Genomic DNA, 17,449 nt, shown 5'->3' with positions numbered 1-17,449 from the left:
ATCTCACCGTTGCTATGATACACTAGTACTGCACTGTACTTTCTTGTTCTATAAAAAATATTTAAAAAAATAGTTGCATGCACGTGACGCAGTTGACGTGATAGTTACGTAATCTACAGCATCTGAATTTCGAAATAATTTGAATTACTTTCACTCCATGAAAAGGTCAACCAGGGGCATCAGTCCTGTGGAGTGAGTCGTTTTGGGACAGCCTCGGATCAGGAGAGTAGTTGTCTTCTTCACCATGTTCACGTTCGTTTAGGGCTTCATTACCAGCTAGTCGATGCGCCGAAACATCGTGTGCAGCGTGAAACTAGTTTCAAACTTTGTTGGATCGTTTGAGTGAATCTTGTTCGTGTAACAAATTCGAATGACCTGTATACCATTGGGACATCCAGACCAGGCATAAAGAACTCTGTCTCTCCTCACAATGGTAAGCTGGTGTTAGCTACCCTTACTGCATAGCGAATACGACCTACCATGGACTTAGCTCATTCTCCAACATTCCGCTAGAGGCTATGTAGAAGATCAATCTGCTGTTCACAAAATGGATGTGGTTTAATACTCAGCACAAGTTTCTTTTACGTGCAGTCGAGTACTTCAAGTATGTTTACTTGACATTTGCTCTTCTTTTTTTTCCTGATGTGCTGAAAAGGCTGCAGCCAATGGTGGCGAGGTGTTTGACGTTGCGACGCGCAAGGCCCCAGTCAACACACTCTTCTCGTTGCAGAGTGAGCGTGTGCAGGCATACAATGTATTTCACGAGTAAGTTGGTGACTGAGGTACACGGGTTTGTCAAGATGGAAGCTTGGGCTGTGTTTACATGAAGCGTTTCAACCCGGGTCAGATTTCAACCCGCCATGAACACAAAATGAATGGCGCGTTTACATGACGCATTGCGCTTGACCCGGGTTGAAATTTCGCCCCGGGTTGATTTCAACCCTCCCCCAAGGGGAGGGTTGAAATCAACCCGGGTCAAGAAAATCGTACAAACGTACTTCTGTGCGTATCTCTCGCGCCAGGTTTGAACGGCACTGCAGATGCAAATTTCGCGTGAACGGATTCACGTGACCATACAGGACTGTAGAAGTGGACTTTTGGCGGCATATCAGTATTTGACCCGGGTCAACTGTCTTCATGTAAACGCTCACCTCTTTTGTCTATCGTACAGACTTTCAACCCGGGCTGAACTCGACCCGGGTTGAAATTTCTCATGTAAACACAGCCTAAGGGCCTATCCACACTATGTAATAAAAACGGCGTGCCGTTTCAGAGTACGTGACGTACACGCGATGCTCTGTCCACACTGCAGTCTGGCGTAACTACGTCGTGTAGATCTACCTGTTCTCTAGATGCCGCGATTGCACAAGGTTTGTAGCGCGTAGACCAGGAAAGGACTCCCTGGCTTGGTCTAGACCTACCCAGATAGTTACAAAACAAGTGGCAGCCCAGCGATGGTAGCACTGACGCCGAGCTCAAGGAATATCACCCTAAACTCTGTTCTAGGTGCGGTAATTTGGCCACCGTGTGACTCTCGCGGCAGCGCAGCGCCAAGGTCGAGGCCGGCTGTAGCATCGCTTGATGAACCAGTGTTGGTGGCCGCCGTGTATTTCCAGTACAAGTCCCTGGCTTTGGCCTTCATGTTGTCAATTTTGGTCACAACAGGGTTCTGCTTCCTCTCCAAACAATTCTTTCAAATCAGTACTCGATCAAATTTTCAGTGAATTCTCCGAGTCTCGCTACTACACCTTCCTCTTCATCAGACCCCGGGATTTCTCTGCATGTCCAGCCATGACTGTATCAATGTCGCCTCCGAGTGGTCGCTGAAACGGACATGTGGCAACTCCAAAGCGAAAACAAGCGGCCGCTGGAAACAGCAAGAAAAAACTGCGATCCGCAAACTCCATCGACTTCCACACAACAAACACTGCGAAAACGGCACGTAGATGAGAAACGTGCTTTGTACAGGGGTCCGCGACTCACGTTTTGCGTGAATCCCATGTTCCCCGTTTTCGGCCATTTTTCGTCACTCACCTTGGCAACAAGCATGTTTACGGCGTGTTTACGCGGTTTTCTACCTAGTCTGGACAGGCCCTAAGTGAATACTGTGTAAACTGTAAATGCCACTGGTGATACGATGTACGGTCGTACACTCATACCTCGGTTATCCAGACCCCAAAGTAGTAGTTACGGGCATTTCGGTCTACCGGGCACCCTTCGGGTGAGTTTCAGTGGAAATATTACTACTTTGAAGTACTGTTCTGTCACTTTCTGTGGAAATAGTGGCATCACATGCCATATCTATGGTCTTTCCGCATCAGTATGTATGTGATTCAGAGTGACGGATATTTCAAAGCTACGAGCAGTGCCCGGACCCGGACTGCCCGGATAAACGAGGTATAAGTCACTTAGTGTACCAGCAAGTACCCATTCTGGTGTGCACGTATTTTCCCAATTTGGAGATGATCCCAAACTATCCGCTCGCCTATTGGCAGGACTCAATGGCCTTGCACAATGTTATCGGATCATGTAAGAACTTGCAATGAAGTTTCGATTGAAAACACACCAGTGCAATAGGGCTGGACAGTGATTACGTCACAGACCGTAAGAGTATGGCATTGTGGTTGAACTGACTGCGAGTTTGGTGTGGTGTACGCCGAAGCATGCCGTATATGACACTGTACCAGCATGCCCTAAATAGTTGTATGAAAGGACGACCCCTCACCTCACCCCATGCTGGCATATTCCAGACTACTGCATCACCAATTCACCATGGCATATCTTCCCATGCAATGTTGCTGTTCAAGGTGAAACAGAGGTAGCTGTGGAATGAACACCAAAACCCTTCCATTTGAATATTCTATTTATCAAACCAACGAACATTCTATACAATCTACCTATGTACCAGTTGGCTGAGAACAGGTCTTGAAGCCTCTGGAAGAGTTTCAGATCAGACGAACGCAGCATAGGACCATTAGTCCATTACTGATGTATTCTTTTGAATGAAAGTATTTATTTCACGGAATAGAACATTGAACACTGCCACTGAAAAAAACTGGAACTAAAATCTCATTTGGCTTGCAACCGATGGTAGGTCATGCCCAAGATTCACTTGCACACATGCAATACATGCCCATTCAGCATTATGAATATTTGAATTGGTGTTGTAACTCTACTATAGAAGGAACAAATACTCGGCATATTCGATAATTATCGGAAATTATATTTGGCTTTTGTCACTCCAGCTGCTATGAGCAATACATTGCCTCTGGGCCTGACTACAATTTTGTCCAATATCGGAATAATGTGAAGACAGCCACGGACTGCTTTCAGCGTATCTCTGGTGGCGTGCGGGATGCTCTAGGAGAGCTTGAGCTGTTGAGAACGGCTCAAGCAGCTCTGCGCTTGGTTACCCAGCTGCAAGACCAAGAGAAGAACAAGCTCTCTCAAGTGAGTTCGGTTTTCCTGCTGAACATGACTGTTCACACCGCATGGGGCTGTGTTCACCAACACTAGAAGAAACACAATGTAAATGCAATGCTCTCGTCATGTGAGTTAGGTGTCACACGTAACCGCCAAGTGACCACGTAAACGTGTGTGTCTGTCTGTCTCTGTCTTATTGGTATCTGGTCACGGCATGCTTTTTTTACTGCGTTCTTTTTCTGGCCAAGGGCGAAAGCAAGCATACCTCTGGGTTATTGGTGCGCCCGAGGAGTACATGTATGAGTTGATGGCCGAACCTTGGCTTGGATGGGGGACATTGTCTTGTCTGATGAGTGTGGAAGCACCAGGGTCACAACACACTTATTGCTCGATGGCTAAGTTGGATCATCCCACACTTTGTTGCGCAGTTGTGGGCACGCATCTTAATTTGTACTTGACGACTGGAGACTTTCACCATATTTATTCTCTTCTTCGTTTTCGCAATGCCCACCGCCTCACTGATACTATTCATCGCAATAATAAAGTTACTAACGAATATTCGGAATTTGAGTTATAACCAAAAAATCACTTCCCAAAGTTAGTAGTTTACAGAACATGTGCAGAGTATTGTACTGGTAAATGCGACCTCATGAGTAAAGTAGCACCGTGTCCGAGTACACAGAATAATGTGTGTGTGTGTGTGTGTGTGTGTGTGTGTGCGTGCATGTGTGTGTGTGTGTGTGTGTGTGTGTGTGTGTGTGTGTGTGTGTGTGTGTGTGTGTGTGTGTGTGTGTGCATTCCAGACTGTTGAATGGCAGTTGCGACACAAGGATGTGGTGGATGCACGTCGCATAGTGGAGAATGTCCGAGACGGCGACGATGCTGATGAGCGTGCAGAACTACTGAAGGCAAACAATGCTGAGCGTGAAGCCAAACAAAGGTAATGATTGTTGGTATGTCTTCGGTCAATGGCAACCGGGTGTTGTCAGGTATTCCTTTCGTGCAATGCAACATTCTTACTTCGAATTTCTCACTAGTTGAGAGGGGAGCTAGCCATGGACTCGTGAGTCGTGACCAAACTTTAGTGTGTGGCATGAACTATATTGACCTCGGAGGTTGTTCTTCGGGGCCCCTTTCCGCCCTTTCACACCAGTTTTCATTAAAATTTCCTAGAATCCAGGTACCGGAAAGTACCGTTGATCCGCCCTCTGTCGAATCTCTGCCTGTGAAGCGACTTCAGTGTGTACGTCAATATACGGTGTTGAACTAACGCATTCACTGTTGTACGTAATACATGCCAATGCAGTACGTCTATGGATGAAAATTGAAAAATGTGCACTTTCCAGCACGGCAAGTCTGATCTACAACTACACAAAAGATAACTACTAACTTTTCTTGACTTGGCTGTCTTGATCTAATCCCGTCCCCTGCTGAAAATCCAGCTGGAAGGCGACACAGTGTGGAGGTGGATCCGGTATTATACTGTACATGTACACATGTGCTTTTTCCTGTTACTGTTTCGGGTGGCAGATGTCAAAGCTGTGAATCAACATTCTAGTATTTTGAACTATTTTCCCTTATGTATTTTTCCCAAGAGAAACTTTTGTTGGATTGTTGCCGCGCAAGTCGCTCCCTGCAGACGACAATGAGAGTAGAACGCCTCATGTTTGCTCTATTGAAGAATGATTGACAAGAGAAACGAATTATTATTGATGGCAATGCATAAAGCGTCAGGAGCACCAGGAACGAGGACTGTGATGTTATTCACGTGTCTATTCCTCATCACTTGCAAGTAGAAATAAGGGTCTATTCTAATGAAACAGGCAAGAAGCATCAAGAACGTGTGCAGTTTGCATGGTCACGTCCTATTGCGTAGTAAGTTAAGTGTTGGATGATAGGGTTGATGTGTTGTGTTCATGTGCCCAGACTGGGAGAGACTACACAGGAGATTGCAGACACCTTGCAGGACTTGCGCTATGAGTTTGAAGATCTTCTGCTGGCAGAAGAAACTTGAATGTACGAGCTCCTGTACAGATAGTTCTTTTTAATTTTGTTGTACTTCTGTCAATTGTAGGTACAGATACACACATAGCACTGTAGAACTGCCTTGCTGTGTCATAGTTGAGCAGATTCATCCGTGCTGGCATTTATCGTTTTATCTATGTGACCATACTCTTTCCTCTAACTTGCATCTGTCAGATGAAGTAAAGATGAAAGCCACTTGAGTTGCATGTACTTGTATATAGCATTGTAGAGTGAGGTTTTTCTTGAGATATTCTCTTCTAAGTCTACTTCTATTGTGTTTGTGTCTATTATTGTTTTTAAAATTGCTTTATCTGCTAGCTATGCAGTGCATGCAAGCAGGACTTTTTTTCCAGGGAGTAGTACAATTATTGTATTCGATTTCGACACCATGTCACAAGGCGAGGACACACAGTTCACGCGTGATTTATTCAAATAAAAAGTAGGACTGCTCTTGGTCGGGTTGTAGGAAACAGTAGTTTTCGATAGGCGTTTAAAACCATGGCCTTGCTGCATACCCCCACCGCCACCCTGTGTCATTGCAAATTAGAAATGGTTGCAGCAAATCCTAGCACATGCATGTAGCATGCAGTGCTCAAACATTTCCACAATGCCACTGCAGCCTGGAACTAACTTCCTGTCAAGTTCCAAGCGGACATTTTCTGAGAGGTTTTGCACAACTGCTCATGAGATCTTGGTGTCCTAAAATACGTGTGTCGGCCATACCATACGCCCATAGCCTTTCATAACTTGTGTATGGCATACCGGTAGCAGGTACATTTGTAATAACCTCAGCAGTAAACATGCGTTAGTGCAACTTAGTGGGCAACAAATTGGAACGGCGATGACCTGACCAACCAAATTTTGGCTGCATTTTTGAGTTTATCGGCAAGGTGGAGATGAAATTTGAAATTGTTTTTCGGTTTATCTCTGGAGAAGAGCCTTCTCTAGCCTCCTAGGCTATAGTTCAGGGAGCCCTACACATACGGTATCAAGAGTCCATAAACATGATGCACTCTTGACGGTACATGCACGTGTAGGGTTCCCTAGCCCTGCTATAGTTTTATTTTTACTTTTGGACAAAATTTGAAAACGTTTTATGAAAGGTCCGTGGAAAAAGAACACAGACCATTCATAAAACGTTTTCAAAAGTAAAAATAAAACTGTAGGCCATATATAGGCGCGGCGGCTAGAGAATTACCGTACAAGTAGAAGGCTCTTCTCCAGAGATTCACCGAAAAACATCTTTAAATTTCATCTCCACTTTGCCGATAAACTCAAAATTGCAGCCAAAATCACCCCTAAAAAGTTGCACCGCCCCAGCCACCTTTAAAGCAATCTGGCTTCGTTCTTAGAAACAATTCGTACCGGATTATACCGGTATCTATCTCAAAAGCTGCCGGAAAACCAATACCGCCGTTCTTAGCATTTCAGGCTGGGCGTTCTTGGGCCCAACGTTCTTCGGCGCGTGACTCTACTGTACACGACTGCAGGTGATTACAGCAGCAAAACATTGTTAGAGTCCTACACGTGCACGTGTATACGTAAATGAGAGAGACTGGCAGGAATGTTTCGCAGCAGAACTTGCCGGGCGAATCACACAGTACACGGTGTCGTGCACACACTCTGCGCAGAATTCAAAACAAATGACTCATCGGGACTAAAATTGTCTTTGCAGCCATGAAAAAATGCGGCATACATATCATATGCATGGAGCAAGATGACCCATGCACATTAGCTCAGCCATAACAGAAAGCTATGCGTTTTCTGCCAAAAAAATATTTTGTGCCATATAAATACACGCAGAGGATGATTGGACATGAAATTCTAAAGATTTATCCTACAACAACAATATCGTCCTGGAAGACATGGTTGGGTACCATTAAGTTCTCAGGTGCGGGGCCCTTTCGGATTCTGCCGCCGATGTCGTAATGGCTGGAGTGGCACGGGCAGTAGTAGCCATTGAAGTCACCAGCATGGCTGATAGGCACACAGCCCATATGGGTGCAGATGCCCACGACGATAGTCCAATCTTGGTCGACAAACCGATCAACGTCTTGCTGCACAGCCAACACAAAAAGTGCACATGCAAGGGCAACACAACTCAGAGGAAATAACAGGAATCGAATAAGGGCGCGTTTGGTTGGTACGAACTTGAACAGGATTCACCAGAACAGCGCGTTTGGTTGGGACTGCACCTGTTCTGGGTCGGCCAGAACATGTTCTGCTTGCTCCGGCCTCGAGGCCGGAGCAGACCGAGCAGTTTCACTTTTTCACAGTGAAACCTGGCGGGAACATCGATTTTGGTCCCAAATGATCACGTGCATACGCTTTTGGGTTGGACTCGTTGTACCGTATAAAGTGACCATGGTGACCCATACACATTTTCAAGTTTCACACATTTTTCCACGAAAATGTGCTCTGTTTCTGGAGTACCGTTTGGTTGGCATGAGGCTGCTCCATGTGCACCAGCTGTTCGATCCTGTTCTAGATCGTACCAACCAAACGCACCCTAAGATAGAGATAAATAATGCTCAGTGTCACTGAAAAGTCATTTATAAGGGGCCATCCGGCATTATCGATATTTTTTACGGAACGAAAAGTTTAGCTTTGACCCTCCCCCACCCACCCGCCCCCTTCAACGAAAAATATATGACTTCACAGCTAGAATGGATTGATGTTTCAGTCATCAATAATTTCCAAAACGAAACTCTCCTCAACACACCCACCCATAAACGAAACTTGTTCTCTTCGTGAACAAGATCGATAATTACGAACGGCCCATTTAGTAGACGCTATAGCAAAAGCCATAAAGGGACACAGTAGGTTATGTATATGCATATTTTCCATAAGGAACGTTTTCATGTGACAATCACCAGTGGAAAGTATCGTCCCCAGTTGATTCTGAAAGACAAAGGAAACCTATATAGAAAGAAAGCTCACGAATCTAAAACATTAAAACCCTTTGAGCACGCATGACGTATTAATACGTCACGTACAGTGTCACTGCACCCACGCATGACGTATTATTACGTCGTGAGTGTACATAGCGTACAAACGCGATTTGCATGAACCGCGTGAGTTCAAACTATCGTAACTCGGTCAATTCTTGGCCGATTCTCACGATCGAAATATGTATCTGCAAGAGAAAACTCTCAGCTTGCGATAGAAACAATCGCCGGAGCGATACGACCCCGGGTTGTTGAGATATGCGACTCGACACGGCAAATTCAAATCGATTTTTTGCGAACTCTGCAGAACGCGTATTTTCCATTTTCGCGCTATCTGCTGCCATGGAAACTAGATTCAAATGATGGGAGCGGATCTGGGGAGTCCTCAAAAAAATTTGAGCTCGATACGAGCAAGGAGAGTGAAATGGCAGCTGAGGATTTGATCTCCTGGCCGTGCTTAAGTCAGTCGAGCGCGCGCGTGAAGTTTGCCAGACTGTAGCATGGGCTTTTGGTGTCGCTCCGAGCTGAGCTTGGAACTATTTTGTTCCTCGCCTCAAGACCTTTGCAGGAATTCGTCCAAAGAAAGGTAAAGTTATCGATCCTTGAACAGCTACTACTTTCATAGGAAAAACGTGATTTTTGCAGGTGTTGACGTGGGGCGGCATTCATGTAGCGTCGTGCTCAAAAGGTTAAGACTCCTGCCCCATCGTGGCTGTTGGCAAAGCGTCTACTGATGAGTGCGCACTTTAACCCATTCAGCGCTACTGGGCCTTGCCTATGGTACTCTGCATATAAATTCTAAAAACAAGGCAAATAGAAAGTTCTAAACTCCAGGGTTCTGACAACTGGGGTCCTCAAATATTTTGGAAATGAGTGCCAAGACTATCAACCACAGGGTAACAGAATCGATACAGTCCCCAAAAAAAGAATAACGCTTCACAATAGGGGACGCAAGTTTGCTCAAATTGCGTGAAATATGCTAAAATCCGTGCAATTGCAGCAGAAAGATCGCTGAAAAGAGAAGAAGAAAAAAAAGACGCACAGTGTTACCAAGCGGTATTCGTACCCACGACCGATCGTACAAGAGACAGGATCATGATCCAACTGACTAAAGCGGGATTCACAGCTTTTTTGCGATGCGACTGCCGCGAAACCCCCAAATCGCAGAAGTTGAGCTTGGCTCAACTTTGCGATGCGACAAGCGATTTGGCGTACGATTTTGACCTTTTCTACAGCAAAGTTGTACAAAGGTTCAAGAGTTGCCTATAATTTGCACAAGTTGTAGCAAACCGCGCGAATATCATGGTGACGTACCCAAATCAGCAAGACGTTGTCGCATCGCTGACTTCTTCTGTCTATGGTATTTCGCGAGTTCGCATCGCCCGCATCCGCCGTAGATCACGTCGCATCGCAAAAAAGCTTCTGTGAATCCCGCTTAAGGGCATGTTCGATTGGTAAGGATCGGGATCGGGATCCAGATCTCAGATCCATCAGATTCAACTGAACACTTTATTTTGGACATTGACTGCTACAATGTTGACAATGGCGCTCACAAGTCACCCAAAAGGGTGAACGTCGTACTCATCGTGTGCGTCGTACAAAAAGTCAACAAGCTCTACTAGTATCTCCATACACGTGTGCGTACCACAATGTGTACAAAAATGATTTTTACCTGCCATATACGCACAAAGGTCACATTTGGATCCGTTGGATCCGGTCAACCCTGCTCCCCGAGGTGGGTTGACCGGATCCAAATTCGAAGGATCCGGATTCGACCAATCGAAAGGGTGCGAATCCAGGTGGATCCAGATCCCGATCCTACCAATCGAACATGCCCTAAGGGGTCAAGGATCCGGATTCGACCAATCGAAAGGGTGCGAATCCAGTGGATCCAGATCCCGATCCTACCAATCGAACATGCCCTAAGGGGTCGTCCATAAATATCGAAGTTTTTTTCTTCAAAAAACGAAATAATTTCGTTATGGGGTGGGAGGGGTTCACCAATTTCGTTTTCGAAAACATTGATACATGTACACGGCCATAGGAGCAGTGACTTTTGCATGTTTTAGGTCAACATTTTTTACGTTCTGAGGGGGAGGGAGGGAGGAGTTGGGTCCAAACTAAAATAATTCGTTTGGTGAAAAAAGTACGATATTCACGGATGGCCCCTAACAGTGCTTTTACACACCAGACAATGCCAGAAATCACTATATATCCCATGACGTCTATAGACGTCATCCCGCGCATGGGGGGCATTTTCAATGACGTTTATAGACGTCATCAGCGTTCAATGGGTTCAGCATTACTTCTCTCTATTGTACGATATTTGTCTCTTCGTCGACTTTTCAATAGAGTACTTATAAGAATTTCCTGAGTGCTCCAACACTACTGTCGGTGTTAGACGTCCCTGAAACTAGAATCGCAAGTCGACAGACACTGTACATGCAGGCAATCTGCGTCAGCCAGCAGTAATTCTAGAAGAGCAATCCGCGCTCATTCCGGGAGAGTATAGAGTATGAAATATATTGTGTTCATTTCAGGGGATACAGACTGTTCACAGAACGCATTCCACACCGACAGCCAAATTCACAGAAAATCTGTCTCAGCGAAACCAGGTTCGTCCCTAGTTGATTCTCAAAGACAAAGGAAACCTACAGTCAACTTCGCTTATAACGACATTCGGCGGGGCATCAAAAAGTGTCCTTATTCACGAAGTGTCGTTATACCCGAAGTATCATTATGTGTATTACAGTTGGAAGGAACTTTGCTCTGGGCATGGAAATTCTGTCGTTATTCGCGAATTGTCGTTATATCCGCAGTCGTTATTAGCGAAGTCGACTGTATATAGAAAAAAGCACGAGTCTAAAATATAAGACGCATATCCCTTTGTGGCTGTTGGTAAAGCGTTTACTAATGCGTGCGCACTTTAACCCTTTACCATCCGACCAAATTTCCCCAGCAGTGAGAATATCTTCGGTTCCAATCAACCAATTTTCACAATCTTGTGCATTCTGGAAAGCTCTCCACAAGCTGCGTACATTGAGCTCAAACAGGACACTACCAAGATCACATATCCAGTGCCAAGGAGCTTCAAATACACCCTATCGCTGGATATACGAGGAAATTCTCTCCTCGCCAGCCATTTCTCGCTCCTTCATCGTAAACATTCCAATTTTTTTTGCTTGAGTTTCTTTTCATGCTGCCCGCGCGCTCAAAGCATGCCAAAGTGACTCAGCATGTCAGGAGAGGGGAAAATCCCCGCTCAAGGTTAGTCACTCGGAAAGAAATTCGACTTTTGCCGGAGCTGAAATGTCGAGCATAATATCTTTGGAATGCGACATCGCAGCTCTTTACCGATTGATGCAATGGAAAGCTCAGCTCTTTGGCTTCTTCCTAGATAGTTAGTTCTTTAAATTCCGACAAGAATCGACCGAGTTACGGAAGTTTTAGTGTATGCATGTCCATCTATCTCTAGAGATCGATTCAAGTACGCACGGATGGTATTTAGAAGGGTTAAGCATTAATTCTCTCTATTTTACGATAAAAAACTGAGTTTTTTACTGATTTTCTCCACCCAAAGCGCCAGTCAACTAGTGCACAGGATATATGGCAACAGGTTGGCGTCAAAATGAGTCCCCAACGTGTCATTTTGAGGAGCTGGTGTGTGTCCGTAATTCCTGTAATACCGCTGAAGAGAATGAGAAATGATGAAAACATGTCGGGATAGGCATGTGTAATATAGCTCTGCTTTTGTCAACATTGAGCACTCTATCGAACTGGAGGACTCTGCTCTCTGAAGAGAAGAGTTGTCAAAGCACTTTGCCGTGTTCGCGTTGTACGTTCTCCGCCTGTCTTTAGCGAGCAGTGGAGTCGGAAATGAAACAAACTAAGTATCTAGGAAGAAGCCGAAGAGCTCAGCTTTCCATTGCAATCGGTGAAGTGAGGCGATGTCGCATTCCAAAGATATTATGCTCGACATTTCATCCACGGCAAAAGTCGAATTTCTTTCAGAGTGACTGACCTTGAGCGGGGATTTTCCCCTCTCCTGACATGCTGAGTCACTTTGGCATGCTTCGAGCGCGTGGGTAGGATGAAAAGAACCTCAAGCAAAAAACTTGGAATGTTTACGATGAAGGAGCGAGAAATGGCTGGTGAGGAGAGAATTTCCTCGTATGTCCAGCGATGGGGTGTATTTGAAGCTCCCTGGCGCTGAATATGTGATTTCTGTAGTGTCCTATTTGAGCTCTATGTACGCAGCTCGTGGAGAGCTTTCCAGAATGCACAAGATTGTGAAAATCGGTTGATTAGAACCGAAGATATTCTCAGAATAAGGTGAGAATTATTGCTTTTGGGGCTGCTGGGGAATTTTGGTCGGATGGTAAAGGGTTAATAATTGTTTACTGTATAAGTACATTTAAACAAACGGCGAGGAGACAATAATTTGATAGCCGCAATCAATAAAACGAGCTGAACTGACATTTGTGTACTTTGGAGACGATGTGCAATAAAACGATGAAAATATGAAGAAATGGCGTCGAGAAAAAATATGGATTCAAACAAATTTAAGTACACATTTTCGTTTGGAATTAACTTTCGCTATATTCGTTAGGGGGCACGAAGTAACTAAAGTTTGTAGCAAACTAAAGTTTTTTTCTTCTGAAAGTTGGGGGTGACAGACCTCAACCAAAAACGAAATTTAGAACGTAACAAGCCTGCTGGTGGAGTGATCTAATGAAAGATTTCGTGAACGAAAATGTGTACTTATACATAGTGCTGAAACGATTACGTTTTTTCCTTAGTGGCTAAGCTGATACCATAACGATCGGCTTATCGGCTTAACGATTGTTATTGTAACTACATCAGTAAAATGTACGTTCTGTGAATTTCAAAAAAAATGCGAGTCCAGCATTGCCAACGACGGAAAGCGGGCGCATAGATCCGATGATCCCGCAGCAAGTCTGTCAGCTGTTCGGACTGACCAGACGGATACAGACAAGACAGAGGCGACGCACTAGTTGCAACCCAAGAGCTGATGGTGCCCTTCGCCTGTGACTTCGCTGACTCCGACGATGAAGTCAGAGAAGCCGGCCAGGGGTGCAGATCGGCAGATTTCGACAGATGAGCTGACTTGAGGCACGTCAACAAGTAACTAGTTGCGTTTCCTGTCTATGCTCAACATAGGCCCCGACGCCAGGCCTAGCTCGTCGTCGAGCAAACTGGTTCGGGAACTGTCGACAGAACGGAAAACACGAAACTGAAGACCACTTTACTGTCTTTAGCTGAAGACTACCCGCACGTGGAGGGAACTCCAGCCCCTGCAGCTAGTGTAGCCACATATTGAGGCTGCCAGCCCTGCATGCTGTATGTAAGAAAAGTAGTCAGCTGAAAAGACGGCGACGGTGATCGCGTCGATGTTTCTCAGATCGTGCTTGTACTTTTACACGTACATCGATGTTGCAAGTTTACAGTCATGTACATATTCGTGTCGTACTCACACTACTTTCGGTGCATGCACACTTTGTGCGACCCCAAAAGGGGGGAAATCCTGTACCGAGCGTCAGTACCATTGTACTCGTTTAGCCGATAAAATCGAAATAACCGCTCGATCTATTTCTTATCGAGTAAGTAACGAGTAATCGATATAATCGTTTCAGCACTACTTATACAGTAACAAGCAGCATATATTTCCTAGTCTTGAGCTCTATTGTATCAGCAATACTCAGCCACTGCAAGATGATCGCAAACAGCAGCTTTGCATTTTGATCCACAGAATTCGCCTACGTAAAATTCCCAATCATCTCTCCATATTCAATTGGTTTTCTCTGTCCGGGTCCACTCGTAATAGTCTCTCACTTCCTCATGCTAATTCAGCCACATTTACCAACTCTCCTCTGGACCAGGTCTTGTCCAACACCTTTGGCTGCAACTTCCTCAGTAAGTTAAGATATCAAAATGTCTTCCCAGCTTAAAAATGCCCTCCGATCACATAATGCAGTACAATAGGATCTCTCCTTGCTGGCTGCTTGTCTATCCTTCTTTCTTTTCTTGCCGTGGTTGGCTATCACCCCTCTCTCGCACTTCGTGTGCCAATTGATCATGGACCACGAGTGGAGTGAAATAAATATAAAGAATTCCTGAAGATGGGACTTCCCCGAAAAATTTGAATGATTATCTCTTTTTCTTTTAGTGACTGGTGTAGCCCAGAGACCGTTTGGAGAGTGTTGTGAAGATGTATGGGTATAGTGGATGGCTGCAGTGGAGTTTTTGCACTTTGAGAAATCTGCTGTAAGGCCGAGTAAAAAAAATTACTAGATGATCGTCCTTTTTTTTGGAAAAATCGGGGAGGGCGGGAGGATTTTATTTTTATTTTTTTACTTTTTACCCTCTCATGCACACAGTGTACACAACAACATCAAGGTTTTTTCTCTTTTTTTCTTTTTTTTTCTTTTTTTCTTTTTCTTTCTTCAGCAGATCGATACTGACGTTGTGATATACTAGTAGTATGTGGTCCATATAGTAAAACTCACGATTTAAAAAATAAAATATTTCTTGGGGCGCTGACAAAAACTGGGGCGGACGGGGACGATCATCTAGCTTTTTTTTTTACTTGGCCTAACAGTAAACTAATTGACTGTACAGACGGATGAGAACGCTGCTTGCATGTACACAGTATCTGTATAGTCATGCAGTTTCGTCCTCAGAACTGCATTGTGTACAGCAGTACATGCTTCGGTATTACATATACGGTCACAGGTAGGGGTCGACAGGGGTGGATCAAATGCACAAGTTGTTCGAGTTGTACAGAAGTACATCTCACCAAGTTGTTCATCCGCATGACTCCACCGTGCATGTGACAAAATCACTGAAATACCCATACTTATGCACCACAGAGGAATTGCTACTCTTTTAGATTAAGTGGGTGACTTCTGAGGCATTTTCTTGGTGCAAGCGTCTCGTCGCAAAGAGTGATATTGTGAACTATGCTTTGTATAACCAGCATTCTACTGCACAGGATTCCGTACATCTGCACAATCGACTAAGGTCAAAAGACTCAAAACAGCTGGCCCGCATTATTTCAGAAGTAGCCAATATTATGCATGTGCAGTGTTGCGGTGTAGAAACCGCACATGATCAGCATCGGGTACTGAAGAACACGCCACTCTGGAAACTAATACGTTATGAACGTCAGAGACATTTTACGAAAAATCCACGAACAGCGTTCTCAGTTAAAGCCTAGCTCACATTCGACAGGGCGCAAAGGGACGCGACGTAAGGATCGACGGGAAGCAACGGGACGGTCTGACGACGTCCAATGTGAACACCAGGAACGGGGACGTAACCGTACGGATTGGGAAGCGACGGGAAGAGTTGGATCAGTTCAACTTTTCATACCGTAGACGGGGACGCAAGCGTACAAAACGGTTGTATTTTGAGTGTGAACAAGAGACGGCACCGTGCGCCGACTACTCCCGATTCGTACCTGGAATTTTTGGCATTTCGAACACGCGCTTCCCATGATAACTCGCAGAATGGCTAAAACAACTCGAGTTGAATTTTAGCAAAGATAAGATCTAACGTCACTGATGGTATTTAGGGATAGTTCAGGAGCGTGACAGACGAACTGTCATCACGAAAAACTGGTATTGTGAACTTAATTCAGCTTCATTCAAGGAGAAATAATTGAAAAGAAGTCCCGAAAAATAAGAAATTAGGTCCGAAAGTCACCCCATCGACGGCCGTCATGGACCGTGCCTTACGACTTATGCCGTTCGCTGTTGAACGACGCAACGACTGCAGCATGTCGTGTCATACGAACAGTACAATATTTTACAGCTCGCCCCAGCCGTTCCGACAGGCCCTTACGTCCCGTACCGTCAGCGTTGCGTCGAATGTGAACTAGGCTTTAAAATAAGACGTGAATTTACCGTGAAGCACCGTTGATCTGCCCCTTGTCAAATTTCAACCCGTGAAGTGACTTCAGGGTGTATATGAACGCACGGTGGGGAACCGACGCATGTCCTAATGTACATAATATGTGTCAATAAAGGTAACCCCAAGTGCAGCATAGAACAATACACATTTGACGATGGCTACAATTATAATGCATGGCACATTTTTGACAAAAAACATTATTTTAATTAAAGTAAAATACTTTGGAATGCTTACCTGAGGGTCTCGAAGATCGCCCATGCTTGTTTCGTTGAGTTCTGCGATTTCCTCAGCAGTACGATGGCGAATGAAGACTGGTTTTCCTTGCCACATAACAGTCATGCCAAACCCTCGCTGAACACCACTGAGATCGACCTCAATTTTGGCAGTGACTTTTGAAAACCGGTCAGGTGCAAATAAATGCAGGTATCCCTTCACTGATTCTTTTCCGAGATAGAGGCCCGGTATGGTGGCCAGGGCAGATAAACCATAGGTAACAGTTCTACGCTGGTACTTTGATTCCGATGCTGGTGCGTGTGGGTTCAATGTAGACTCTCTTCGGTGTGGAGTGAAATCAGGACACGACACATCAGTGTGTGCATATCTCACTTGAGTATTACCTACACATCAACAACAGTAGTACACCCCCCATTTCAAATCACTGACATCATGAAGGACAAGCCAGTAACCGCCTGTAACTCACCGAAAGCATTCACTGTTGCAGCAAGTCCAGCAGAGGACGATAGCACAGAACGAATGACAGCAGGTGTACGGGCATACCGCTGAGCAGGCTTTTTGAGATATTGCTTTTCAGCAAGGTACGGAGTAACTCCATCTACAGGAGCAGTGTGTGGAATAGTGACCTGTAGACCTCTGGCGAGGCCAACCGCGCTGACCCGGGTGGAGAACATCTCCACAAACAGCACACCGACCAGCCTCCTTTACAGTTGTAAGAAATATGCAGTTGATGATTTCTCCCTCGCAACCAGTACAGTTGATGTACAGGTCAACTCGGGGACCAAAACCTCGCAAAGAATGTCGTCATGCGCATGCCCCTACTTCCATAAAATGGCGCCAAACTCTGAACCAAAAAATTGATCACACATTTTACACAAAAAATGTGC

The 17,449-nt window shown here is 45.1% G+C and overlaps 2 protein-coding genes across 2 annotated transcripts; one reads left to right on the top strand and one right to left on the bottom strand.

Annotated features, from left to right (window-relative positions):
• Positions 1-146: 146 nt before the first annotated feature.
• LOC135816036 (required for excision 1-B domain-containing protein-like) lies at positions 147-5,898 on the top strand. The gene is made up of 5 exons (XM_065329394.1): positions 147-433; positions 656-765; positions 3,246-3,450; positions 4,227-4,363; positions 5,350-5,898. Exons 1-5 carry the CDS (start codon positions 431-433, stop codon positions 5,435-5,437), a joined length of 543 nt encoding a protein of 180 aa, XP_065185466.1. The 5' UTR covers positions 147-430; the 3' UTR covers positions 5,438-5,898.
• A 1,198-nt stretch (positions 5,899-7,096) lies between these two features.
• On the bottom strand, positions 7,097-17,334 carry LOC135816035 (cytochrome b-c1 complex subunit Rieske, mitochondrial-like). Its single transcript, XM_065329393.1, has 3 exons — positions 17,029-17,334; positions 16,563-16,945; positions 7,097-7,505 (listed from the first exon to the last, which is right to left on the bottom strand). Exons 1-3 carry the CDS (start codon positions 17,234-17,236, stop codon positions 7,281-7,283), a joined length of 816 nt encoding a protein of 271 aa, XP_065185465.1. The 5' UTR covers positions 17,237-17,334; the 3' UTR covers positions 7,097-7,280.
• Between the last annotated feature and the right edge of the window lie 115 nt (positions 17,335-17,449).

The sequence above is a fragment of the Sycon ciliatum genome, chromosome 4 (genome assembly GCF_964019385.1).
Source record: "Sycon ciliatum chromosome 4, ocSycCili1.1, whole genome shotgun sequence".
NCBI classification, from domain to species: Eukaryota; Metazoa; Porifera; class Calcarea; order Leucosolenida; family Sycettidae; genus Sycon; species Sycon ciliatum.
The sequence above is the reverse complement of the archived record's forward strand: the minus strand, read 5'-3'. Positions and strand labels throughout refer to the sequence as shown.